The following is a 26,204-nucleotide window of genomic DNA, read 5'->3' as shown; positions in this document are numbered from 1 at the left end:
TAAATTCACAAAGTAATTGAATATCACATACAATAATATTATATGTGCCATGGAAATATCTATAGAGAGGTAACACTTCATCCCAAGAAATTCACCTATTACGGCCTGTTAGAAGAGTTTGTGGGCATGTGATGGATGGAGTGTTTGAGCCAATAAACCCATTGGAGGGTATGCTGCTAGCTACACTATTGATACTAGAAGATATAGTGGACCTTTTGGATCTTCCTCTAATCTTGAAACCTGAGGTGGAGGCAATGATCGATGCATTACTACCCATGGATGGCGAATCATCTAATCCATTGAGAGAGAAAGCGTCCATACCATTGTGTGATGGATACCGAGTATCTCACTTAAAGATGCTACTTGCACTCCTAAGCGTGCAAGCAAAGTATGTATGGAGTGATATGAGGGGTGTGATTGAGTTATTTAGATACATACTATGCTCCTTTGTTTTTGACTCCATTATAAAAATGCTTTTTATGCTCTTCAAAGATACTTGGTTTTTCTTCAGGTTGCTCAAATATAACATATTGCCACCTAAAAATATGATGTCTGAGTCTTGTGATGACGCATGGTTGGTGTTATGAAATCTTAGCATGGACTACAATAACATCCATGCATGTGTTAACTATTATGTATTGTTTCGAGGAGACTATGGGACTATGGAGACATGTCTAAAGTCTGGTGCTCACAGATATCAATAGGACTTGCAAGGACAAAATACTCTCAAAAGATTCTTAGACACTTTTCACTTATACTATATATATGTCACATATTTTGTATATAAAAAATGGTGATCTTGATAGCATGGCATGTGTAAAATAGATCCATAGATAAAGTCCAATGAATATTAGCATATTCACATGCATATAGCCACATTGACTCCACATTTCTAGGCTTTACACGAGAGCCAAGGATTATTTAGCTTGGTCTTGCTATGGATAGTGTGAATCCATTCAATCTCTGCTCAACTTCTTATAGTACATGGCATGTAGTCCTTGTAAACTAGAACACCTCGCCATGGCTTTCTATGAAGAAATGACACCTAATCCTTAGCTTGCTCATTCATAGGTGCTACAAAGTCAAGAACATGGATGTCTACCTTTGTCCATTAGTTGATGAGCTCAAGATTTTGTGGAAGGAGGGGGTCACTATGGAAGACATGAGTAAGCATGATGATATTCCGTCCGCTAATATATGATTCATTCTTATCTGGACCATACATGACTTTTTGAGATTCGGAGAGTGCTCAAGTAAATGGGCTTCCATTCTCTTTGTTAGACATTAGTGTTAGTGTCCATGGTTCAAAAATATCAAATGTTTGGACAAGTTTAGCCAATTTTTGATATTTTAGATAATATCTCTTGTAAAAATCCATAAAACTATATACAACTTCTAGAATAGGATGACATGTAAAAGAAAGTACATAGCTTTCAGCCATTTTGAGAGGAATTTATGTAAAAAGAAAGATTGGTGAAATCGCGCGACCGCGATCGTAGTTTTCAGGTAGTGAACAGTACTCCGAAGTGGGAGATGAAGAAGGAGTGATCTGGCAGAATTTTGGCCAGGTGTCTTGGTATTTTACTCCCCCTTTCGGAACCAATGAAAGCACCAAATTGGTGGTTTGAGCAACATAGAAGAATGTGTTATTTTATGCATGTTTTTTGTCTACAAGAGTTTTATCTTCTCATAATGCAGAAATAAACTAACAGGCTTCATCTCTGTGAGTATTCTTCTACATATTCTATTTCTTTCTATGAGTATTCTTCTATGTCTCCTATTTCTTTGAACCCCTTGTCTTCTATCTACTCCTCTCCATGAATCTCCCTTGACCTTGCTCTCTCTTACCCCCACTGTAGACTTTTGACCCAAAATGCTCCGACAGTGGTGAACCCGATGTGAAAGCCGACAACAGAGGTGTGTAAAGATGGGGGATTTTGCTGGATCAAGTGGTGGTGATGCTTTACAACACATGATTGCTTTGTTGCAGCAGCAACAACAACAATAGTTGTTGTTACAATAGCAGATGCAAACTCGGCACGAAGCAAAAATAATTGATTCTTAGGTGTGAATGCATTGGAGGTAATGGGATGAGAATTGAAGTAATTTAAAGGTCAAAATGTTTCGGCCTTAATTCGATTGTATGAAGAAAATATGTTGTTTCATGGGGTACCATAGTATGCATGCATTGCATGATTGGATTGATAGGTTACATAGAAGAGATGTTGATTTCATGGGGTACCGCAGTATGTATGCATTGCATGATCGGATTGATGGGTTACATAGAAGAGATGTTGATTGCATGATCGGATTGATGGGTTACATAGAAGAGATGTTGATTGGGCAGCTTTTGAGAAAGCGTTGAGAGAAGAGTTTTTTTTGGAATATGCTAACTAAAAATATATTTATAGATTGGATTGAAAAGCCCAACAAAGGGTTGGCTGTTACAGCTTTGCTCTGTGAATTTGAAAGTTGGTATGCACAATTGGATGCTGATGAGCAACAATCATTGGAGAGTCAAAAAATTGATTTGTTTATAAAGGCTACAGATCATGTCTTGCAACAAAAGATGATTGATCGTTTAGAAGATGCCGCTTTTGAAATAAGGCTGAAATCAAATTGGGCTAACGTAATTAAGAAAATGCATATGTTGGTAAAGAGAGAGTGGATGAAATTAAGATGGGGTACAGGCACCACACCTGCTAGTGCTCATCAGAAGGGGGCTAAAATTGTAGCCAAGGCGCATGTAGCTATGGTAGAACAACTGGCTATACTTGTTGGTCCGGCTCTTAAAAGTGATGTTGTGGATGAATTAATCAAAGGCATGCATGATTTGAGGCTAAATTTGACAGAAATCTATGTAAAGGTCAAAAAGTTGGATGTCCAGGTAGAAGAGAAGGGCCGGCCAGTGATAGCCCAAAGGCCATATAGAGAATGATACAAGAGGAGATGCATTCAGTGTGACAGTTTACAGCATGAAAAGCGAGACTATACAGCCTACTGTGAAGCAAAAGCAAAAAGATTAGTCTTTTGAAAAGATGGAAAAATACATGCAATGGAAACTGGTCTTCCAATAGAGCCAAATTTTGAAAATTGTGGCATGCAGAAGAGGTTGGAAGATATGGCTACAAGGACAACATTTGTTGCCATAGATGTAGCCACATATGGGTTGACAATTGAAAGGACTGATGAAGCTCTTAAAGGAGCCATGGCTAAAGAAAAATCTTGTGTATGGATGCAAGCATTAGATTGCATAGAAAAGGAAAAAATAGCAAAGTCTGAATTGGTTGATGCAAGTCAAAGTATACGAGGGAGGGAGAACAACATGGAGTGCACGAGTGGATTCATTTTCAGTCTATGCTTATTTGGCTGAGGTTCACGATCAAGAAGCTCTTGTGGAAGAAAAGAGAAGAAAAATTGAGGACACTGCTGATCCTTCCTCTTGAGGCCCATCTAAATTCATAACACGAAGTAAAATGGAGCCGTAGAAAGAGGCTAAAAAAGCCATACCTGAGCATGTTATGAAGGATGCATCTCAAGAGAAGAAACAAGAATGGAAAAAAAAGGGTAAGCAGCCCGGTTACAGGCTCAGGTAAGTTACTCATGAATATGTGTGTGCATCACGTGAGTTCAAAATAAGGTGTTTTTAAAATACCATTTTTATACATTTTTTACATACAGAAAGGTGTAATATAAAGGGGTTATTTACAAGTTGAATAGAAAAGCGTTATGTTTTATTCAAGAAAAATTCATAGATAAGGATATTTATAAATAGGCCTTGAACACACATGATGTAGAGGATATACATATAGTAACTTCCCTGAGGTTATAGATTACAACCAGATCTTGAGACTGCCACAAACCTTAAAAAAGTCTTGGAAGATGGCATACTTGGCAGTAGAGTAGAATTCACACTTGGCGAAGTTCTTGGAATCACAAAGTATGAATTTCATGATGCAATAATTGATATGTTGAAACGAAAAAGGCAATTTGATGGTGAAGTTTTGCAAGCATTGATACAGGTTGATAAAGACATAGAGAAACATCTTCAGAGGGAATATGATAATACATGTAATGTTGTTTTGGAATAGGCTCATGCTGAAAATGGGTTAAATGGAAGTGTAGAAAACAAGCTTGTGGCTGAAAATGGTATTATGGGCAGTACTAAGCATAGAGAGAAGGCTATGTATAATAGGGATGTCCATCAATAAGCCCATGAAGAAAAATATGATCATTTTATTCCAAGCAGTCATTATTCACAAATGCATTGGGCTCGTGCTACAACACAGACAATTGTTAAAGTGGGAGAAAGAGAGATGCCTTGCATAGCTCTCTTAGATCATGGTTTCAAAATCAATGTTATGGCACATAGCTTGTATGAGAATGGAGGTTGGCCGATTGATGTAGATCCGGGATAGCACATGCGGGCAACAAACAATTCATTAGGGGATCTTTATGCGGCTTGTCCGAATGTACTTGTGACTATTGGAGATGTTAGGGATGAATATCATTTTTTTGTGCAGGATTCATGTAGTTATCCGATGATTTTGGGATAGCCCTATATTTCAGAATCAAGGCTCAAAACAAAAGCCTTGGATGATGGTTCTTCATATGCTCGGATTCGGAGTAAAGACAATACAAAGGCAATACAATTTCTCACTATTTGTCTAAATCATCCCGGCAATCAGGATAGGCTGCAGGATAATCCTATGCCACCTAATGCATGAGAGTTTATGGGTTTTTAGACAGCACTACTATAAGTGGAGGCTATGGCAGTGCCTTTAGAAAGATAATTATGCCTCCAAGAACCTCCTCACATTAGCTAGAGATTGAGACTGGCAGATATAGATCCACCCCACCAGAGGAGCGCATATGCCACATATGCCAATTAGAGCCAAAGACAAAGGAGCATTATATCTACCACTGCCCAGCCTATTATGAGGTCCGCGGTCGTTTCCACTGTCTCTTTAGAGACAGATTTGGACCACTATCCAAAGTCATGGATTTTACCAATCAACCATGCCTTGGCCTCTTTCTTCTTGAGATACGACGGCTTCGTGGCATGCGCCTCAAGAGTACAGCTACTCCAAGACACTGAGGCCCTTGACAGAGGCAGCTCACAGACTTCTTTGCAAAGGAGACTCAAAAGACTTCAATATAGTTACAACCACAATCCACATGAGAGCCTCTCTCACTGCCACAGTCCACACACAGACAAGGAGTACTGATTGATCGAGCTGTTCAGCTTAGCCGATCCATACGTCCTAGGCCTCGACACAGACACCGACGACACCTTCATAGGCGAATATAGGGGATTATTGCTCGGGCTAAAGCTAGGCCCTCCATACCCACATGAGATTGTACCATTTGGAGCTCATTGTTACTAGATAGAGCTCTATGTTTTACACATAGCCATAGTTAGTTTCCTTTCTTATTTTGCTTTGTGCTACATATTTTGCCCAGACAATTGTACCATCATACACATGATTGTAACTCATGGTCTCATAGGTCATTTGGGCCTTTTGTAGACGTTAATATATCATTTCATTTCTATGACAATTACTTCACACATGGGCCAACAATAAGAGTATACTGATTTTGAAACTATGTGTGCCAAAAGGGGAAGAAACAAAGATAATTAACATACAAATTGCTGGAAGAAGAATACTGAAAATTTCATTTCCATAGTAAGCTTCCTAAAAGAAGAAGGTTTAAAACTCACCAAAAGAAAAACTCTATTCTTAACAAGAGGACGAGATAGGGAATGTCCCTATCCCAAATTGGCCTCCCCTTTGGTAGATTCTTTCAAGACAGCGTCCTGACATCCTTAGGACGTAAGATGGCCATCCCTCATTGCCATGCCGACTAGCGGCCTTGCCTTCTAGCAAGTGTCTAGGACAGGATGACTTAAACAAGATCTTCCCTTGAATTATTAGGATCTCAGTAGTGCAGGCCTTCTTGCAGGTTTTTAGAAGTTTATGGTTTCAGCAGATATGCTAGGGAGACTGTCTGATTGATTCACCCTATATTCTCCTTGCCCTGAATGGCAGTGTGGACAGAGGAAACATCAACTGGTGGGAGCCAATCACATTGCTACGAGCTACCTATGATCCTAGCAAAAGTAATCAGCCTTAGGCTAGCCCTTTTCATATCAGGTATCATTCATCCTACTTAGACTGGGTTTGTCCAAGAGCGCAGTATCTTGGACAATATTTTCGTTTTCTAGGAATCCACTTCACCAGAACGCTCCAAAAGCAAAGAGATTATCATTTTGCTTCGTGACTTTAAGAAGGCATATGATAGAGTAGATTGGGATTTCTTGGAGGATGCAATTTCCACAGTAGTGCATCAAATGTGTGGCAGCACTTTACAGTTCAGCTCACAATCAAAGTCCTAGTCAGTGGATCTAGAGAAGAGTGTTTTAGCCCCCAAAAATCCATGACACAATTTTGTCCTCTTGCTCCTTTCTTTCTTCCTTCTGTAGTACAGGCTATGAGTCCCTTTCTGAGAAAAATCCACATGCATTGGAGAGATTAGGCGGCCCATCACAGATTTTGAGCTCCTAAATGTGGAGTTCACTGATGGCATAGCCATATACCTAACAGGGGGATGAGAGCAATTATAGAGGCTTTGTTACAACGATCTTCAGTAGAGCATCAGATGCTCCCATTCATTAACACAAGTTGTATGGCTTTTGGGTATGCAACACATGTGCTACCCAACATTGACACAGACAAGATATTCCCCTAGCTTTCTTGGCTGACTTTTGGAGGAGATTGGATGATAGCTTCAGGCCAAGAAAGATCACTCTTTCTTTGGTTAGTAGCACACAGGAGCTTGGCAGCGGGCAACGGCTTGGTCACAGCAGGTTCACTGTAGCATGTGTCAGATATGGAGAGCCAGGGGAGATCCAAAGGCACTGTTTATGGGACTGACATGGACAATGAGGTGTGAAGGGGAGCCCTCATGAAAAAGTCATCCATGGTCAGCTGAGATTATGATTGTGACCTGGGCTACAGTTGCCCATATTAAAGACAGAGGCCCTGCACAAGCATACGAGGATTTTCAAGAAGTCAATCCTTTCTCATTTCTGGTCAGTATTTGCACATGACCCCCACTACACTCTGACTGTCAGTGCATGAGGAGGAGGAAACACTTTTCTCCACACTTGAGACACAAGCACCTTCTTTAACTTACAGTCATATATGGTTTGGCAAGACTACCTGATTGGCTATTCACTTAGCCTTTGTATTACAATTCTTTCCCATTTTTCTTTTTAAACAATCATGATGGAAAAGGGAAAACATATACCTAGCAACAACAGATAACTGGGAAAATGAAACTTGGGATCTAATATACCTTTTACATATGGCAAAGCTGATGAGTGTTAAACTGATATGACAAGTTGCAGAGAAACAAGAGGATCAATATCACAGGAGAGACAAATAGAGAGAGATCCAAAAAGTAAACCTGTCTGTTCTTGGACTGCTAGAAATGCAAGCTCCTCATCTGAGATACTGTGTTGGCTTGTCGCAGACATGTCACAATTCAGTCCAACATCCTTGCCTTTCTCAATAAAGGACCAAACCCCCAATGTATGGCCACCAAGAACAAGCACACACTTATCCTTTTTGTAATTAAGTAGACAAGTACAAACTCTTGTCACAGAATAATTCTTGACCTTTTGGCTTGAAGGACTTATCACATTCTGAGCTGTCTCATAAGCATGCTTCACTTTCTTTTCTGTAGGCGTTGCAAGGTTGATATTGTCTGTCAAACTCAAAAATTTTCTCAACCTTGGCTGAAAAGCTAAAGATTTTCTGCAAAGAGCAGTCCAATCTAAGGCCTGCACATTGAGCAGCTCTTGGCAAATGTACCGGCAGAAAATCCATGCAACAGCCTCCATCTCTCAAAGTAAGAAATATATTATAACACCGAAAACCACAGGAGCATCAAAAAATCTCTAAACATAATCCACATGTGAAATAAAATAACTACTTTGTAGGCATAGTGCAAATTACAAAATAATGACGTTGACTCAAAGAGTGTTGAGATGGTCAGGGCACCTGTCACAAATCCCAACACGCTGAAGTTGCAAGCCAAAAAACTTGTGGTATTGTTCACAATTCCACCATTATCTTCCTGCTCAGTTTTTTATCTTATAAAATTACATTATGCCTTGCCTTCGTTAGAGATGGATACTTTAAGGACTGACCACATGGGTTCTTGACAGCTCAGTAAATTACCCACCAGTACCTTAGACACTTCTATTTCATTCAAAAGCACTCAATCATTACCTACAGTGTTGTGCTCATACTAGAAAACAAACCAAAGGGCAAAGCAACAAGGCATTGCTTTAGTAGTGTCCCAGCATAAGTACATGCCAAGGCATGTCAATCCAGAAATCACATGAATGATAAGGACCAATCTTTCTAATATGAAAAAACCTACCATTGAACAGCCAAGCTCCTCCAACAACCTCCCAATCCAAATAGTCTCACAAGTGGTAGAACAAGCCACTTCATACTCAGCCTCTCTAGATGAAAGGGCCACTGTAGGCGGCTTCTTGCCACTCCATGACATCACACCTATACCTAGCAAAAAGCAATCGCCTACAGTCAATCTCCGATGATCAACATCTCCAGCCCAGTTTGAATCTGTCCAGCCTCATAACACCAAAGCCAAACCACCTGCACCAACTGGATAAAACAGGCCCAGATTAGGGGTCCCCCCTCAAGAATCACAATATCCATAAGGCAGCCTGCCAATGAACCTTCTTATGTTCACTCATAAAACCTGCAAGTAAACCAACTGGAAAACACAAATCAATCCAAGTATTCACAAGCCAAATCAACGGCCCAATTAATTGTCTATAGCAAGAAGCATCCATCAACAGTGAATCTATAGGAGCTGTAGCCTTCTGATTCAAATCCATAGTAGTAGAAATGGCCCAGCACATGCTTATATGGTGAAACTAGTTGAGGATGTTGAGCCCACATGTTTTGAGGAGGCTATTGGTCATGCTCATTGGAATGCAGCAATGGATGAGGAGATGGCTGCATTAGAGGCCAATAAGACTTGGGACCTAGTATCATTGCCGAAGGGAAAGAAAGCTATTGGATGTAAGTGGGTTTATAAGATTAAGCACAATGCAGATGGTTCTATTAGCAGGTACAAAGCTAGGCTGGTTGCAAAAGGCTATGCCTAGACATATGGCATAGATTATGATGAAACCTTCAGTCCGGTTGCTAGGATGGCAACTGTCAGATGTGTGATTGCTTTGGCAGCAGCCAAAGGTTGGAGGTTGCAGCAAATGGATGTAAAGAATGCCTTCTTGCAAGGTGATTTGCAGGAAGAAGTGTATATGGATCAGCCAGCAGGTTATGAAGATTTAGAGCATCCCACGTATGTGTGCAGGTTGAAGAAGGCACTCTATGGGCTCAAGCAAGCACCTAGAGCATGGTCTAACAAGATCAGAGAGTATCTTGTCAATATTGGCTTTTATGTTTCTGATGCTGATCACTCACTTTATGTGAGAAAGGGAGAAGTAGGTTTGGTCATCATAGTCATCTATGTGGATGACTTGATTATTACAGGTGATAGTGATAGTGGGATTGCTGAAGTCAAGGGCTGTTTGAAGATGAAGTTTGAGATGAAGGATTTAGGTGAGCTAAGGTACTTCCTTGGCATTGAGGTGATCAGAAGTGTTGATGGTATATGGCTGTCCCAAAGACAGTATGGCTTGGATATGTTGTCCAAGTATGGTATGACTGCATGCAAACCACTTTCAGTCCCGTTGGAGCAGAATGTAAAGTTGAGTGCTGATGTCGGGGATGAGATAGAAGACCCTACTATGTTCAGGAGGATAGTGGGGAGTTTGATCTACATGACCATTACAAGGCCAGACTTGAGCTACGCTGTTGGTCTTGTGAGTCAGTTTATGCAAATACCTAGAAAGCCACATTTGGATGCAGTCTGACGCATATTGAGATATGTGAAGTCCACATTACATTACGGACTTTTCTATGAGGCAGGTACAGATGTACATGTGTTTGGATACACAGATGCAGATTGGGCTGGTAGTATGTCTGATAGAAGATCTACCAGCGGATACATGTTCTCTCTTGGTAGTGCAGCAGTTGCATGGAGCAGCAAAAAGCAATCTACAGTTGCTTTGTCGAGTACAGAGGCTGAGTATAGAGATGCTGCTGTTGCAGCATGTGAGGTAGTATGACTGCAAAAGCTATTGGCTGATTTAGATGTGCAAGTGGAAGGTCCAGTTGTCATTTATTGTGACAACATGAGCAGTATACAGTTGGCTAGGAACCCTGTGTTCCATGCCAGGACAAAACATATTGAGGTACGCTACCACTTTGTGAGAGAGAGGGTACTAGCAGGTGAGATTGACTTGGTGTATGTTAGCACACAGGATCAGATAGCTGACATCTTCACAAAGGCATTGGGTACAGAGAAGCTTCAAAAGTTTCGAAACTTACTTGGAGTTGCAGAGATGCAGTTGAGCTTGAGGGGGAGTGTTGAGATGACAAGCTCAACACATGCGGACATTGATGATGGACCGCCTGGTTAGATGGGTCTACATGTCTACACCTAGCACGTCGGTGGTCATTATGCATCTCACATGGCCACTGACTCATTACTTATTATATTCAGGTCGTTACACCTATTTACAGCTGGCATAGTTATAGCGCCAGTCGACTAGTGTAGTCGGTTATGCATTGTTTGACTTAGTAGGCCACTTTCCTTTTATGTTGTATCTTATCTATACTTTGTGTACATTGAAAAGAGTGTGGAAGAAGAAGAAGAAATCAGCAAGAAAATGTTTTTGGCCTCCATCTCTCTTCTTGTCTCTTGAGTGAGCTTCTCCTTGTGCATTCTGTGTGTGTTCGGCGCAACATCTTGAGCAACCCCCTCCACCACGCGATTTTTGACATTCACCACCTATTACAGCTCCACCTATGACGAGTTCTCCAGCACAATCAGGTCTTGAACAACCTATGGCAGACAAACAGATGAAAGAAAAGAGACAACCAAGAAAGGAGCCAGGATTCAAGCTCTTGTCAGACCTTGATATGCAGACGGATATGAGTAAGATTTTTCATGAAAGAATTTTAAATAGTGAAGTCGCTTTTATTGTTGGTGAAGCTCTTGGGATTGCTAGAAGAGAAATACAGGATCAGATGTAGGATCTTTTGCGGAGGAAACGACATGCAATGGAAGGACCTGCTTTACAGAGGTTATGGCATGGAGCTCTTGGGGAAGAGCATGATGATGCAGTGATGGTTGAGAATGCTTCTGTCAATCCGCAGTTGGAGAAAATAGTTCAGCCTATGTAATATGAGGATGATGATACCCCTATCCTCATTCCTCGCAGCCATTTTTCACACAGTCATTGGGCTAGAGCAACCACTGAGATGGTGGTAAGGATTGGAGAGAAACAGATTCCGTTGGTCGCTTTAGTCAATCATGGTTCCGAGATTAATCTTATTGCTCGAGGTGTTTATGAGAGTGGCAAGTGGCCTATGGATGCAGAGCATGGTTGGCGCATGAGAGCAGCCAATAATACTTCTGGTGATATGTATGCTGCTTGTCCGAGCATCAGAATTTCTATTGGCAATGTTGAAGAGGATTATCATTGCTTTGTTCAGGATTCTTGCTCTTATCCGATTATTCTTGGACAGCCTTTCATTACAGAAGCAAGAATGGAGACGAAAGTGATGGATGAGGGCTCAGCCTATACACGGATACGTAGTAAGGATGGTATGCGAGCTGTTCAGTTTATGACTGTTGGATTAAATCATCCAAGAAACAGGGACTCCTTGCGTGAGGCACCACTACCTGCGAAGGAGTTGGATTTTCATTAGGTACCGCTGTCTTGCGAGATGTCAGTGGTACGGAGCGGAGAAAAGAGGAGATCTCGCCTCCTGGCAGCCAGTCTTTCACTACTAATTTTTTTGGTTTTTCTTCAAATAGTTCAGTGAGTTATCAGAAAATTTCAGATTTGTCTAGAGCTACCAGGCAGTACATTGGTCGTAAGGAGAAAGAGTTGAAGACTACAGGTATTTTGCAAGCAGAAGAGCATGTGGATGGGTTGTATGAAGGATTGTCTTATGCAGATACATTGTCTGAGATGGGAAATATGCTGAAAACTGATGTATGTAAGGGTTCAAAGATCATACCTGTGCAAACCTTGGATATGTATCAGGAAATTTCTGATTTTATGTTGAAAACAAAGTTAGAGGCTGAGAAAACTTAGCAAATCGAATCTATGGTTGATCTTGATCAGCTTTCAGAGTTGCAGAGGGCTGAAACTTTTCAGCCAGCAAAATTAAATGCTGGAATAGTTCAGCATACAGAGTATGAGACTGCAACTTGGCAATCCACAGAGTAGAGGGCTGAAACCATTCAGCTAACAGAGTTTAATGCTGAAGAATTCAGCATACAGAGTTTCAGACTGCACCCATGCAGTCCATGGAGCAAAGGGCTGAAATCTTTCAGCCATTAGAGTTGAGAATTGCTGAAAATTTGCAGAAATTGCAGCAAAGAAAAGAGTGCCTGACTGATGCCAAGGTTGACACAAAATATAAAACAGTTGATAAGAAGGTTAAACCGGTTGCAGGGCCGCTTCCTCCTGATAGTGATGAGCAGATAGAAAAATCTATGAAGCAGCCTATGTTGAGAGATCCTGCAAATATTGGACATAAATTTACAGCTAAAACTCTTGCAGAATTGAAGATTGGAAATGATGATTTCTTGCTTCCAGTGGAAAAAGAATGTTTTAGAGAGATGCTTGGACGACATGGCAAGGCATTTGCTTTCTTTCCTCATGAAATTGGCTGCATTAGTCCTGAATTGGTTGCGCCTATGGTCATCTTCACTGTCCCTCATGTGCCATGGAATATACGTCCTATACCTGTGCCTAGAGCACACTTGACAAAGCTGATAGAGTTGCTGAATGAGAAGATTAAGATGGGGATTTTGGAACCCTCTTCTGCGCCCTATTCTAACAGGTGGTTTACTGTACCAAAGAAGAATGGAACCTTGAGATTTATTCAGGATATGCAGCCCGTGAATAGAGTGACAATCAGGAATGTGGGAACTGTTAGATTTCATAGAAGTAGGAAGGAGAGCAACACAGAGTGAAGCAACATGCTTCCTCTCTCTATTCATCTTATTATTCATTTAACACACCCATAGTGCATATACAATCTAAGGTCATAAAGACCATTCATACTAGAAGTAACACTGACTTATTTAATACACCTAAGTGATCTAGCCAGACTAGCTGTGTCCAGCTCATGTCGGTTAAACACACATGTACAAGCTTGATATTCTAACACTCCTCCTCAAGCTCAAGACAGCATATGTACTCCAAGCAGCTGTCTAAAACAACAGAACTTATCTTTACCCAAGGACTTGGTAAAGATATCCGCTACCTGTTCATTAGTCTTCACATGCATAAGATCAACTCGTCCTGCAAGAACCATCTCTCTGATGAAATGGTAGTGTATCTCTATGTGTTTCGTCCTAGCATGATAGACTGGATTCATAGCCAGGAGTACACTACTCAGATTGTCACATAGTAACTTCACTGGAGCATCTACCTGTATGCCCAAATCAGCCATAAGCTTGAGCAGCCATGAAATCTCGCATGCTGCCAATGCAACGCCCCTGTACTCTACCTCAGTACTACTCGACAAAGCAACCGTAGGCTGCTTCTTGCTGCTCCAGCTAATCATGCCGCTACCAAATCCAAATGCAAATCCACTCGTAGATCTACGATCATATAAGCAACCTGCCCAATCTGCATCTGTGTATCCAGTCAATATCAAGGGCTTATCTCTGACATAGAACAGCCCATACTCTACAGTGGACTTAACATATCTCATAATGCATCTAACTACATCCAAGTGCGGCTTTCTAGGCTTCTGCATAAACTGGCTTATGAGCCCTACAGCATAGCTCAAGTCAAGCCTAGTGATGGTCAAGTAAATCAAGCTCCCAACCATCTACCTGTACATAGTCACATCCTCTACTTCAGCCCCAATGTTCATGTCTAGCTTGACATTCTGATCAAGAGGTGTATCCAGCAGTTTGCATTCAGCCATGCCATACTTCTTCAGCATCTCTATGGCATAGTGCTTCTGCATCAGCCATAACCCATTGTCAGCTGGAATTACCTCAATGCCTAAGAAGTACTTCAGTTCTCCCAAGTCTTTCATGTCAAATTCAGATTTCAGCATCTTCATTACATGCTGTATGCCCAAGTCATCATCACCAGTGATTATCAAATCATCAACATATATGACCAGCAATACTAAACCACTGTCAGTCTTCTTTGTAAATAGGCTATGATCAGCCCTGCCAACAGCAAAACCCAATCTCTGCAAGTAGTTATTGATCCTAGCATGCCAAGCTCTCGGAGCCTGTTTCAGCCCGTACAATGCCTTTTTCAGCCTGCATACATAATGCTGAAAATCAGGGTGAACGTACCCTTCCGGCTAAACCATATAGACATCCTCTGCTAGGTCACTGTTAAGAAATGCATTATTAACATCCATCTGCTGCAATTTCTAGCCTTTAGCAGCAGCCAAGGCAATCACAGTGCGTATAGTTTCCATCTTGGCAACAGGGCTGAATGTTTCCTCATAATCAAGTCCATACTGTTGGGCATACCCCTTTGCAACAAGCCTGGCTTTGTATCTCTCCACACTGCCATCTGACTTGCATTTGATTTTGTAGACCCATTTGCAGCCAATGGTCTTTTTCCCTTCAAGCAGTGGTACTAAATCCCATGTTTTATTTTCAGCCAAGGCATTCATTTCTTCATCCATGGCTACACACCAATTCTCATCTTTCACTGCTTTAGTATATGTACTTAGTTCTTTGACCTCCATCACTTTTGTCATGTACGCATAATGCTTTGCAGAGCAGCCACTATATGTCAACCTGTCAACAGGGTATCTGACCCTCTGCGAGCGTCTAAGCTATGGTGCACTACTCGATTCCCCTCTCTCATGAGGCGGAATATACCTGCTCTGCCTTGTGCTAGGCGTATAGACAGTCGAAATACCAAGTTCGCTGTCTAAAGTATCACCAGACTCATAGCCAGAAGTCATTCTACCAGGTGCCATCATACCAGATGCATCCTCAATAACTTTTTCTTTTCCTTTGCTGTCCAAGACATCATGTCTCCCCCTCACTGACATACCGGTGTCAGTGGACGACGAGATCCTCAACCTCCCTGTCCATGGGGATACTGTCTGACTACGAGGTCATGTCATAACAGTACTCTACTGTAAATCAATTGTAGAGGCATGAGTGGAAGGAATATCCGTTGGTACTGCAACTGGTGATACATACCAAGAACCCATCTCATCAAAGATAACATCCCTGCTTACCAAAGTCTCCCTAGTAGAGGGATCATAACACTTGTATGCCTTCTTCTCCTGCGAATATCCAATGAAAACACACTTATGTGCTTTGGGATCCAACTTCTTCCTTTTCTCATCTAGAATATGTACATAAGCAAGACAGCCAAAGACTTTCATGTGACTTACATCCGGCTTATAGCAATACAACTTCTCAAACGGTGTCATCTCATGAATACCTGGAGTGGGAGTCCTGTTCAGAATGTATACGGCTGTCATAACAGCCTCTGCCCAATAGTAAAGTGGCATATGCTTTTCATTCATCATAGCCCTAGCAGCTTCCATCAGAATTTTATTCTTCCTTTCAGCTACTCCGTTTTGCTACGGAGTGTAGCTGCAGGTGAGCTGCCTACGAATGCCATTTTCAGCCAAGAAATCATCAAATTCATTTGATACATACTCCCCACCACTATCAGATCTCAAGCAAGAGATGTAGCATTCAACCTCCTTCTCAACCTGTGCTTTAAATTGCTGAAAAATAGCAAAGACCTCATCTTTTGTTTTCAATATGTAAAGCCAAGTACATCGACTGTAGTCATCAATGAAGGATACATAATATCTTGAACCTCCCATAGATACATTATGAGCTAGCCCCCAAACATCAGAGTGCACTAACTGCAATGGACGTGTACTCTGTCGTACATGCCTGACAAATGGCAATCGTGACTGCTTACCAAACTGGCAAGCCTCGCATACATGACCAATATCTGAATATTGGAACTTTGGTAACCCTGTAACTAGCTGTTTCTTTTGCATAATTTGAAGCCTTTGCAAATTGACATGCCCCACTCTCTTGTGCCATATTTCCAAATCCCTAACAGTGCCAGAACCATGGGCAAACATAACTGAATTCAACTCTGGCAAAGAAGCATCAAGAGTAAACATTTTGCCATTCCTGTGACCACGAGCTATCAACTTGCAGCCATTGCCAAATTTTTCAATAAAGCAGCCATGCTTATTGAATCTAACCTGCAAGTTCTGCTCAACAGATAACAAGTTCTTCGTAATTGAAGGGACATGCAATACATCATGCAAATTTTTCTTTCTGCCATTATGGACCACAAGAGGCACTTTGCCTTTATGCTCAATGCTATGCTGCGTGTCATCACCTGTGCATACATAGCCATGCTTTTCAGCCACCATATCCGTGAACTAATCACCGTGAGGGGTCATGTGATTCGACGCCCCCGAGTCAATGTACCACACTATATCATCAGATGATTTTTCAGCAGCCTTATCTTTGACATACTGCATGGCAAACAGTCTATCACCAGAGTCATCTGCCTGAATGGACGTAGCATAATGTCTATGCTGCTTGCCCTTCTGGTTTCCCTGCTTCTTCCAGCAGTCCTTTGCAATATGCCCATACTTTCCGCAGTAGTGACAATCCTTATCTTTATTTGGATTGTCTGACTGACGCTGCTGCTGCCATGAGCCTCTGCCACAGGAGTTAGATCTCCCCCTGCCTCGAAAGTTTCCACCACCTCTTGCATTTGATGACAGTTGATTGCTATTACTAAAGGATGCATTCTGCTGGCCTTCTCTGCCAGATCCATAGCATCTACCACGGCTACCATGACCACGCTGATTCGAGGAAAAAACTACATCCTTATTCTTTGAGCTGCTTGACCCTGTAGCTAAGCCAAGCTTTACCTCTTCATGAATCAATAATGTAACCAGCTCATTAAAGTTAGGCATCTCAGCCCGCACAGATACTGAAGTGTCAAAAGACTTGTACTCTGGACCCAAGCCATTTAAGATCACTGCAACCATATCCTCATCTTCTACCTGTGAGCCAACACATGCCAATTGATCTGCTATGGTCTTAACCTCTGTGACATAATCTTGTATGGATCTGTTCTTCCTCTCCATGTTATTGAATTTCTGCTTCAGTTGTATCTTCCTTGCACTTGTAGTTGTGCCATAGTATTTGACCAATATATTCCATGCATCTGCTAGGGATTTACAGTTCATGATCTACATCACCATAGCATCCAAGATACATAATGACAACCAATGTAAAACTCTGCGAGCTCTTTCCGTCCAAGCTCGATGCGCTCGTCTTTGATTAGCTGTGGGATTCCTATCTGGAACTTCAGGTTCAGCCTCAACACCTGTCACTAAGTCCCAATATCCTTTGCCTATCAAAAAGTTCTCCATGCGGAACTTCCATATTGCATAATTGTTGCTATCAAGCTTTTCTCCCACAATCTAGGTTACATTATCAGTTCTATCAGCATTTGCCATGTTGTAGACCTTGCCTGACTACCTGCAAACCAAGATCTTCTTAACAGTTCAACTTCAGCCCGGAACTGTTTATGATAGTTTTTTGCAATGAATTGCATTAAAAAAATAGGGTATTTCAATCCACTAACAATCCAAAACAGCTCACACCAAGTGGCTTAACCTGTGAGTAAAGCAGTCAGTGCAAATACTATGTATTCACTTCGGTTTGAACTCCTGCAATCTCACTGCCATGGTACATATATGCAGTCTGAAAACTATAATTCTGTGAGTGACCAGCAGTGATTTCAATCCCAAAACTGAGTAGTATACATGGCATACATGTCCCAAACCTTCATAGACATCTGCTAGTACATGTAGCAATCTGAGCATAACCAATGAGGCACAAATCAATGCATAGATAGCAGGTATAAGTATCAAGCCTTCTGCTACAAATTGCAATTAGCAACTTCTCAGTAAACCACAGTCAGTCCAGCTCCAAAACATCCTCAAATCATGTCAAACATTCACTTTGAAGTGCTAGGTTCAATACATGAGCATTCGGTTAACTATAGGCATCCTGTCTTCATGAATACAATTCATATATTGCATTTACTGCTTGCAACCACTGAGACAATGTCACTGCAGTAATCACTAGCCTTAGACTTCAACTTCCATGATCCCTTGATGCTCAACCCAATCCATAAACCTTCAACATACATATCCCATGTCATACATATGATAAATCCCAGCCAAGTGTCATGTAATGCTTCAGTGAAAGCTAATGCTTATTGCCCACTGTTCTGAGACAGGTTTCCAGCCTGTTTACACTTCCAGATCTGAGTATTTTCTTCAAGGAAATTCAGCTCAAAGGCATGAGAACTGATACATAAGTCTTCCACAGTGCTCCTAGGCTCCAATGAGGTCCATAAAGCATGTCTGAGAGCTTCAAGGCTCTTCCAAAGTATTCCATATGCTGTATATACACTGTATACAGCAGTTCAGCCTTCTGTCCCAGGTCTGTGTACTTTGATTTTAGCTCATAACAGAGCTCCAACACAAGCAATGGCTTCTTCTAACCTTGAACTACCTTCCAATATATGCTCACTAGCATTTGATGACTTATTGTATAGTGCTCATGTCAATTTTGCTTCAGCAAAAGCCGTGCCTTCATCAGGCGCAAACACGCAGGTCTGCCAAGAGTGTATAGCAGCACCATTTGTTGATAATGGCCATGATAGGGCCCACACTAATGCTCAGTCAAGCCTTGAAAGACTCCTCAGCAAGCTACAACTCCTCCTTCAAGTAATAGGAATCCAATGCTTCACAGTACATACCTCTGTGTGACCATTGATGGAAATGACAGTCAGACCTCTTCCTTTTCCAGCTCTTCAAGTCACTCTTCAAGTCTTCTTCTTCAGTGCATTCCACCAATGAGCCCATTCATGGCTCTGATACCATGTTAGATTTCATGGAAGCAGGAAGGAGAGCAACACAGAGTGAAGCAACATGCTTCCTCTCTCTATTCATCTTATTATTCATTTAACACACCCATAGTGCATATACAATCTAAGGTCATAAAGACCATTCACACTAGAAGTAACACCGACTTATTTAATACACCTAACTGATCTAGCCAGACTAGCTGTGTCCCGGTCAAACACACATGTACGAGCTTAATATTCTAATAGGAACAGGACCAGTTGTGCATGAGTTTGCCGAGGCTTTTGCAGGACGAGCCATCTATTCCCTAGGTGACTTGTATTCTGGTTATGACCAGTTTCAGCTTGCCTTGGAAAGCAGGGATATTACCACTATGCAGACACCTATTGGTCTTGTGAGGATGTGTACCTTGCCTCAAGGTGCCACCAACTCAGTTGCTCATATGATGAATGCTATGCATAGAGTTCTGCGAGACTATATTCCGCAGTATACCATGCCTTTCTTAGATGAAGTGCCTATTAAGGGTTGTGCAAAAGAAGAAAAGAATGAGAGTCTTGATTTGCAAGGATGTAGACAGTTTGTGGCTGAACACTTGGTTGCTTGTGAGCAAATATTGACACGATTAGAGGAGGTGAATTTGACTCTTTCAGGCCCGAAATCTGTCTTTGGTGTTAATGAAGTCATCATAGTTGGGCATATGGTTGGTTATTATGGCAAGAAGCCTTCACCTGCAAAAGTGGATGCCATAAGCAGGATTGCAGAGTATTGCTCGACTACTTATGAGGTGCGGAGATTTGTGGGAGCTTGTGTAATTTACATGATTTGGATTCCTCATTTTGCTCACATAGCAGATGTTCTCTATCAGCTGCTTCGAAAGGGGTAGAAATTTCATTGGGATGAGAAGCATTCGAAAGCCATGCGTAAACTCAAGAAGTTGTTGCAGTCAGCTCCTACTCTTTGCAAGGCGGATTATCACTGTGGATGGCCAATCATGTTGACAGTTGATACCAGCCCTATTGGCATAGGATGGGCAGTGGGACAGGATGATGCTGATGGAAACAAATATGCAATCCGCTTTGGAGCTAAAGTTCTTAATGAGCGATAGAGAAGATATCCACAGATTAAAAGAGAGTTATGGGGAGTAGTCACTGCATTGAAGTGTGATAAAGAGTATTTTATTGGTGCTTCAGTTGTTGTGAAAACAGATTGCTTGCCTTTGCTTGGCATGATTACTAGCTGTTCGACTCCAGATATAGCGATGCTTAGGTGGATTGCCTACATCAAATCATTGAATCCAGAATTTTGACACATAGCAGGAAAATATCTGACATGCTGTCTAGAGCAAGATATGAGGATGAGGAGTCGTTGCTTTTGCAGAAGATGATGAGACAGAGTTTGCAACTTCTGTCCTTGTTCATGATTGTCATGTATCTATTGTTGAAGCTTTTACTGAAGAACTCTATGTTGGTGAGTGGCTGCAAATTGGTCAGTATCTGAGTTCATTGACTCGAAGAGCTGATTGGACAGATGATGTATTCAAGAAAATTAGAAGAAAGGCTTATGGGTATTTCTTGAAAGATGGTTTTCTTTGGAAGCACCCAAAGAAGAGAGGTGGCCTACCCTTGAGAGTAGTTTGTGAGACAGCGATGCAGATAGAGATTATGCGAGAGTTTCATGAGAGTTCTTGGGCTGGACACAGAGGTGTGTGGGCTACCTATGAGAAAATCAAAGAAAGATACTGGTGGAAAGGGATGTATAAGGATGTTTCCCACTTTGTGGAGACTTGCAGGGACTGTCAGCTCTACTCTTTAGTGCGGCATCGCGATGAGTTGCATCCGACCTATCCGCTATGTATGCATTATAAATGGATGGTTGACTTGGTTACTTTGCCAATGGGACTTTGGCAGATGAGATATCTTGTCTTGGCTAGGGAGGATTTTACAAACTATGTTGAAGGCAGATCTTTGCGGACGAAGACCACCACTACAGTATGTAAATTCTTGTTGAAAGAAATATTTTGCAGGTATGGATGTATAGGCAAGATTACTGCTGATCGTGGAGAGCTAGATGCAGATGAAGCTAGAGAATTTTTCTCACGGCTTGGGATTAAGTTGGCTCTTACTACTGCCTATAATCCAGAGGGGAATGGTAAGAGCAAAAGAGGACATCCGTCGATAGTTAAGGCATTGGAAAAAGCTTGTAGAGGTTGGATTGGATATTGGCCGAGATTACTACCTTTTGCATTGTGGGCAGATTGCTCTACACATAGCGTGACTACTGGATATATGCCTGCAGAGTTGATGTATGGGAAAAAAACCTGTCATGCCTATTGAAATTTGTGCTCTCATGTGGAGTGCTCTTCCTTGGCATGTGAATTTATCAAGAGAGGAACTTCTAGCTCTTCGGATTCGTCAACTAGAGAGAAGGGCAGAAGATGTGCAACTAGCAGTTGATCGTTTGAAGGCAGCCCGACTCAGAAACAAGGACAGGTTTGATTTGAGGCATCGCTTGCGGCCTAGAGCCATAAAAGAGGGAGATTGGGTTCTAGTCTACGACAGTAGCCTAGAGAATCAGCATAGTAGCATGAGAAAAATGGTTCAAAGATGGTTTGGACCGTATGAGGTGAAACAGGTTTTTGACAATGCTACCTATGAGTTAGCTGAATTGGATGGGACGGTATTGAGGGTGCCCATTGCTGGAAAATGAGTCAAGATTTTCAAGAGAAGAGAAGATGAAGAGTATGCACTTGAAGCATTGGCAGAAGAAGAACAATCAGAAGAAATTCTAGCAGAAGAAGCAGAGAATATGGATGAAGTAGCTGATGAAGAAACAGGTCTACCGGAAACTGATGAAGAACTGGACCTGTTTGTGGACTTAGATGATCATGGATAGTTGGCTCATCCGGAGGATGCGTAGGTTTAGAGGGGGTGGATGTCATGTTGCTGCGCATCCGAGCTGTAAACACCTCCATTTTTGTTGTGCATCTGTGTTATCTGTTCACGTGTGTTTCATTGTGTTTGATTGCTGCATTATCTTTCCGTCCTTTTCAGTACCCGCATCCAATGTACATACTCTACTTGTGTGTTTCTGTTTGTGTGTGTCAGAAAAATATGAAAAACTGATGCCAAAGAATATTATCAAGCTATTAATTTCAATGATGAACTCCAAGAAAAGTGCAGGATACTGTGGAATCAAAGGAAGCTTTGTAGAAGCTGACATTTAAGCTATGAAGACAAAGGTGTAAATTCAGGAATATCATGTGCAATGGGAAAAGCCCAAGGAGTGCTGGACGGGTTTCCTTGTCAAGATGTAGACTCTTGGAATGCACTTATTGCTGGGTATGCACAGCATGGGCCAACAAGTTCATGATGAAATTGTCAGACTAGGTTGGTTGCAAAGTGATATTCAGCTTGGGACTGCTGTGGTGGATATGTATGCCAAGTGTGGTGTATTTGGCAAAGCACAGGGAGTGTTGGATGAGCTTCCTGTCCAGAATGCAATAACTTGGAATGCCCTTATCACAGGTTATGCTTTACATGGGCAGATTGGAAATGTGTTGGACTATTTTGAGCAGATGCAAGATGAGGGTGTGTCCCTAGACCCAAGTTCTTTTGTCTACATGCTGAATGCGTGCAGTCACTCATGCCTACTATTTGAGGGGGAAGGGAATGTAAAAATAGCACTTGTCGAAGGAGAAAAAGGACACGCTAATATGGGAGTGGAGGAGCTTTTCCTGGAGGGGACATGATCTTTTTGCTCCACCATGCAGCTTTTGAGAAGAAACATGCTAAAAATTAGGTGTTTTACAAAATAACAAGGCTATAACAGGAAACTGAACTGAAAGGAATACGGAAGAGGGAAGAAGGAAGGGAGCTTTGTTTTGGAAGAGGAAGAGGTAGAGACAACATCGATGGAGTTGCTGTAGGTGATGAAGGCAAAGGAAGCAGAAGACCTATCAGCCTGTAGTCATACAGATGATAGTGATGGGGAAGAAGATCTGGTTGAGCTCCTGATGCTCCCATTCATGATTACCATTCCGTGAGCTATCGTGGACGCAGAGAGTTTTGGTGTAACACTTAGCTGCAATGGCTGCTGCTATGAAGGCCTGAAACCAGAGCTGATTGAGGGCTTGAGATGGCGGCTTTTCGATGCCAAGGGACAGGTTTTGGGCAGGCTTGCGTCGCAAATTGCAATTGTTTTGCAAGAGAAAGACAAACCCACCTATACTCCAAATCAAGAGAGAGGAGACATTTGTGTAGTGATTAATGCTCAAGATATGGCCTTCACTGGGAGAAAGCTCGCCAACAAGTTTTACCGTTGGCATACAGGGTATGTTGGCCATCTGAAAGAGAGAAGCTTGAAGGATCAGATGCGAAAAGATCCAACTGAGGTCATACACAAAGCTGTGCTTCAAATGCTTCCCAAAAATAGGCTCCGTGATGATCGAGCAAGGAAGCTGAGAGTATTCGTGGATGATCAGCACCCATTTGCAGATAAGCCATTGGAAACATTTCAAACGCCACCAAGACATGTTCGAGAACTCAAGCAGCCAGAGCAGCAGGCAGCTGAGCGTGCTAAGAAGGCAACTGAGAACAAACAGGCAAAGTTGGCATTGTTACAACAGGAACAGGAACAACAGAAGATCAAATAAACATGATGCATCTTTGAACAGAAAAACATTCTGAATGAGCTTTCTTTCATATGGTTCAATTGTTCTATCTTATGAAAGACCATCTCTGTCATCTTTACTTGCAAGCCAACTTCACATAAACTCTGTAGGAGATGGTAAATCATATCATGGGCTAATGAATCCTGAAGCATGACTGTGAAGGGAGCGCAAGCTATCTATTGTTGTAGGAAAGGTAGATAGTCTCGCCAAAAAAGACTGAACAGGAAGCCGTTTGATACATCTGCCCAGCATAATCAACCAGCTTGGTCCAGATAACCTTGCCAATCTTAAGAAGATAGTTCAACAGTACCAAAAACATACTACACATGTTGCAGTTGATGATGAAGATGTACCAGAGCTTGTAGAAGGAGAGACATTCTGCCCAGCTTGCTTACAGATGAGATTAGCCATCACCCTGTTGAGTGTTGAAATGACTTGTTTTTTGGCTGATTTTTGTTGTTTTTGAGAGCTGAATGGTTGATTTTATGAGATGATTGATTGGTTTGGAAGTGGTTTGAGAGTGTTTTGGATGATATTGATTGTGTTTTGGAAGTTCATGATGTTTATTAGTAGAGATATGAGGTTCTGATTGGTTCTATATAGCTTCTATTTTGTTCTGTTTTGTTCTGATTGTCTTCTGTAAGGAGGGATGGGTTGATGATTGATGAAGATTGAGATCTTGTGAAAGCTTATTGAATGATTTTTGAGAGTTTGGAATGGTTTGAGTATGAGTTATGAGGTTTTGATGACCTTCTGTAGGTCTTCTGTAGAGCTTCTGTCTCTGTTCTATTCTGTATTGTAGCTGTTATGGTAGTGTACTGTGACTGTTCTGTATGCTTCTGTATGTGTTCTGTTGGATGAGAGTGTAGCATGGGAGAGTTTTTTAGCCTTGGAAAGAGATGAATACAAGTGCAAAATAGCTGAAAGAAGTGAAAGAAGTAGCTGCTGAAGATTCAAGTAAAGACTGGAGTGAAGTGACAGTAGTGAGCTATGAAAAGACACTGTAGTGGCTCTGGTGACTCTTCATATCAGACATACCTCTTGGGAGGGGTATCCACGACCTAAGAAGGATTATTGAGAGTGATTATGAGAGATTGTAGTGAGGATATGATGTATTATTGATAGACAGAGAGAGAGAGAGTCAGAGATAGTCAATTCTATTGAAACAGAGTGATTGTATGTGAGAGATTGAGAGAGAAGACTATGAAGATATTGAAGATGAATACTATGTGATGTATTTCCATTCAAAGATGGTGTATTCCTTTGTTTTCTTTGTTATATTGATGGATTTTGTGAAGATATTGAAGAATATGGTTGATTCTATCAAATCCGTGGGAGATCTACATGATGTTGTATGAAGATTTGTTGTGCCTGGTGTTCTTTTCTTCATTGTGATCATATGAAACATAATAAACAAGCTTTTTGATGTTACAAGATAGATTTTCTTGCAAGAGAATTCCCTTTTCCTTGGTGTTCCTCTTGGGTCTCCATGTTTTTGGTGCGCAGCCGGGGAAGCTTGCCATCAACAAGCACCAGAAGAGGCTGAAAATGAAGGAAATGGCATTGCCAAGAAGAGAAGAATTTAATGGATGTTTGTAAAGTTCCTTCTTCCACTGAAGAGTTGGAATTTCTTATAATCAAAGCCACTTTCCACAAGAAGTTCATCCCACAATGGCGGAAACACATCACTATCATGATGCATGCTCTATGTAGTGGACAGTTTCCTCTTCCTGTTGAAGCAGCAGAAACTTGCATCTTGGTGGCAAACTGTTTGGGGACAAACTAAAGAGAAGAAACAGAGAGAATGACCATCCATGGAAGATTTGGCATTCATTGAGAAGTTTCCAGACATCATCAAGTGGGAGATTGTGAAGAAGCTTCAAGAGTCTTGGTTTGTGGAGGTTATAGCGCCAGTCGATTGGTGTATTCTGTTATGCACTGTTTGACTTAGTAGGCCACTTTCCTTTATGTTGTATCTTATCTATACTCTGTGTACATTGTATAGTGTGTGGAAAAAGATGATGAAATCAATAAGAAAACTTTTTGGCCTCCATCTCTCTTCTTGTGTTCTTGAGTGAGCTTCCTATTTTGTATACAGTGTGTGTTTGGTGCAACAGCTCAAGCAAGTCCCCCCACTACACGATTCTTGATATGGTATCAGATCCATGCCACTGAGAGAAGCTAATTTTGAAGGTTGAAGTAAAGGATAAGAAGCAAGGTTCAAGCAAGCAAGCAACAGGTAAGAAGCTCTCCCATTCTTCCACTCTCTCTCTTGGATAATGCTTGTGGAGGCACCGGAAGCAAGGTGGAGTGAAAATCTCAGATTTCTATGAGATTTGGTGTGCCAGTAGAGCACTGTATATTATGCACATAATATCTTTAAGGCAATTTTGTAGTTTGTTTTGGCATCTGAGGCCGTT

General features: G+C 41.5%; 2 protein-coding genes across 2 annotated transcripts; one reads left to right on the top strand and one right to left on the bottom strand.

The window, feature by feature from the left end:
- Positions 1-6,975: 6,975 nt before the first annotated feature.
- On the bottom strand, positions 6,976-7,939 carry LOC148041290 (uncharacterized). The gene is made up of 2 exons (XM_087681417.1): positions 7,471-7,939; positions 6,976-7,043 (listed from the first exon to the last, which is right to left on the bottom strand). Exons 1-2 carry the CDS (start codon positions 7,904-7,906, stop codon positions 6,976-6,978), a joined length of 504 nt encoding a protein of 167 aa, XP_087537543.1. The 5' UTR covers positions 7,907-7,939.
- Positions 7,940-21,920: 13,981 nt separating this feature from the next.
- Positions 21,921-23,819, top strand: LOC148041289 (uncharacterized). Its single transcript, XM_087681288.1, has 3 exons — positions 21,921-21,979; positions 22,464-22,702; positions 23,174-23,819. Exons 1-3 carry the CDS (start codon positions 21,921-21,923, stop codon positions 23,764-23,766), a joined length of 891 nt encoding a protein of 296 aa, XP_087537414.1. The 3' UTR covers positions 23,767-23,819.
- The last annotated feature ends 2,385 nt before the right edge of the window (positions 23,820-26,204 follow it).

The sequence above is a fragment of the Lygodium microphyllum genome, chromosome 1 (genome assembly GCF_053477565.2).
Source record: "Lygodium microphyllum isolate KBCC chromosome 1, Lygodium_microphyllum_v1.1.10, whole genome shotgun sequence".
Lineage (NCBI taxonomy): Eukaryota > Viridiplantae > Streptophyta > Polypodiopsida > Schizaeales > Lygodiaceae > Lygodium > Lygodium microphyllum.
This window is presented reverse-complemented; position numbering and strand designations above follow the sequence as displayed.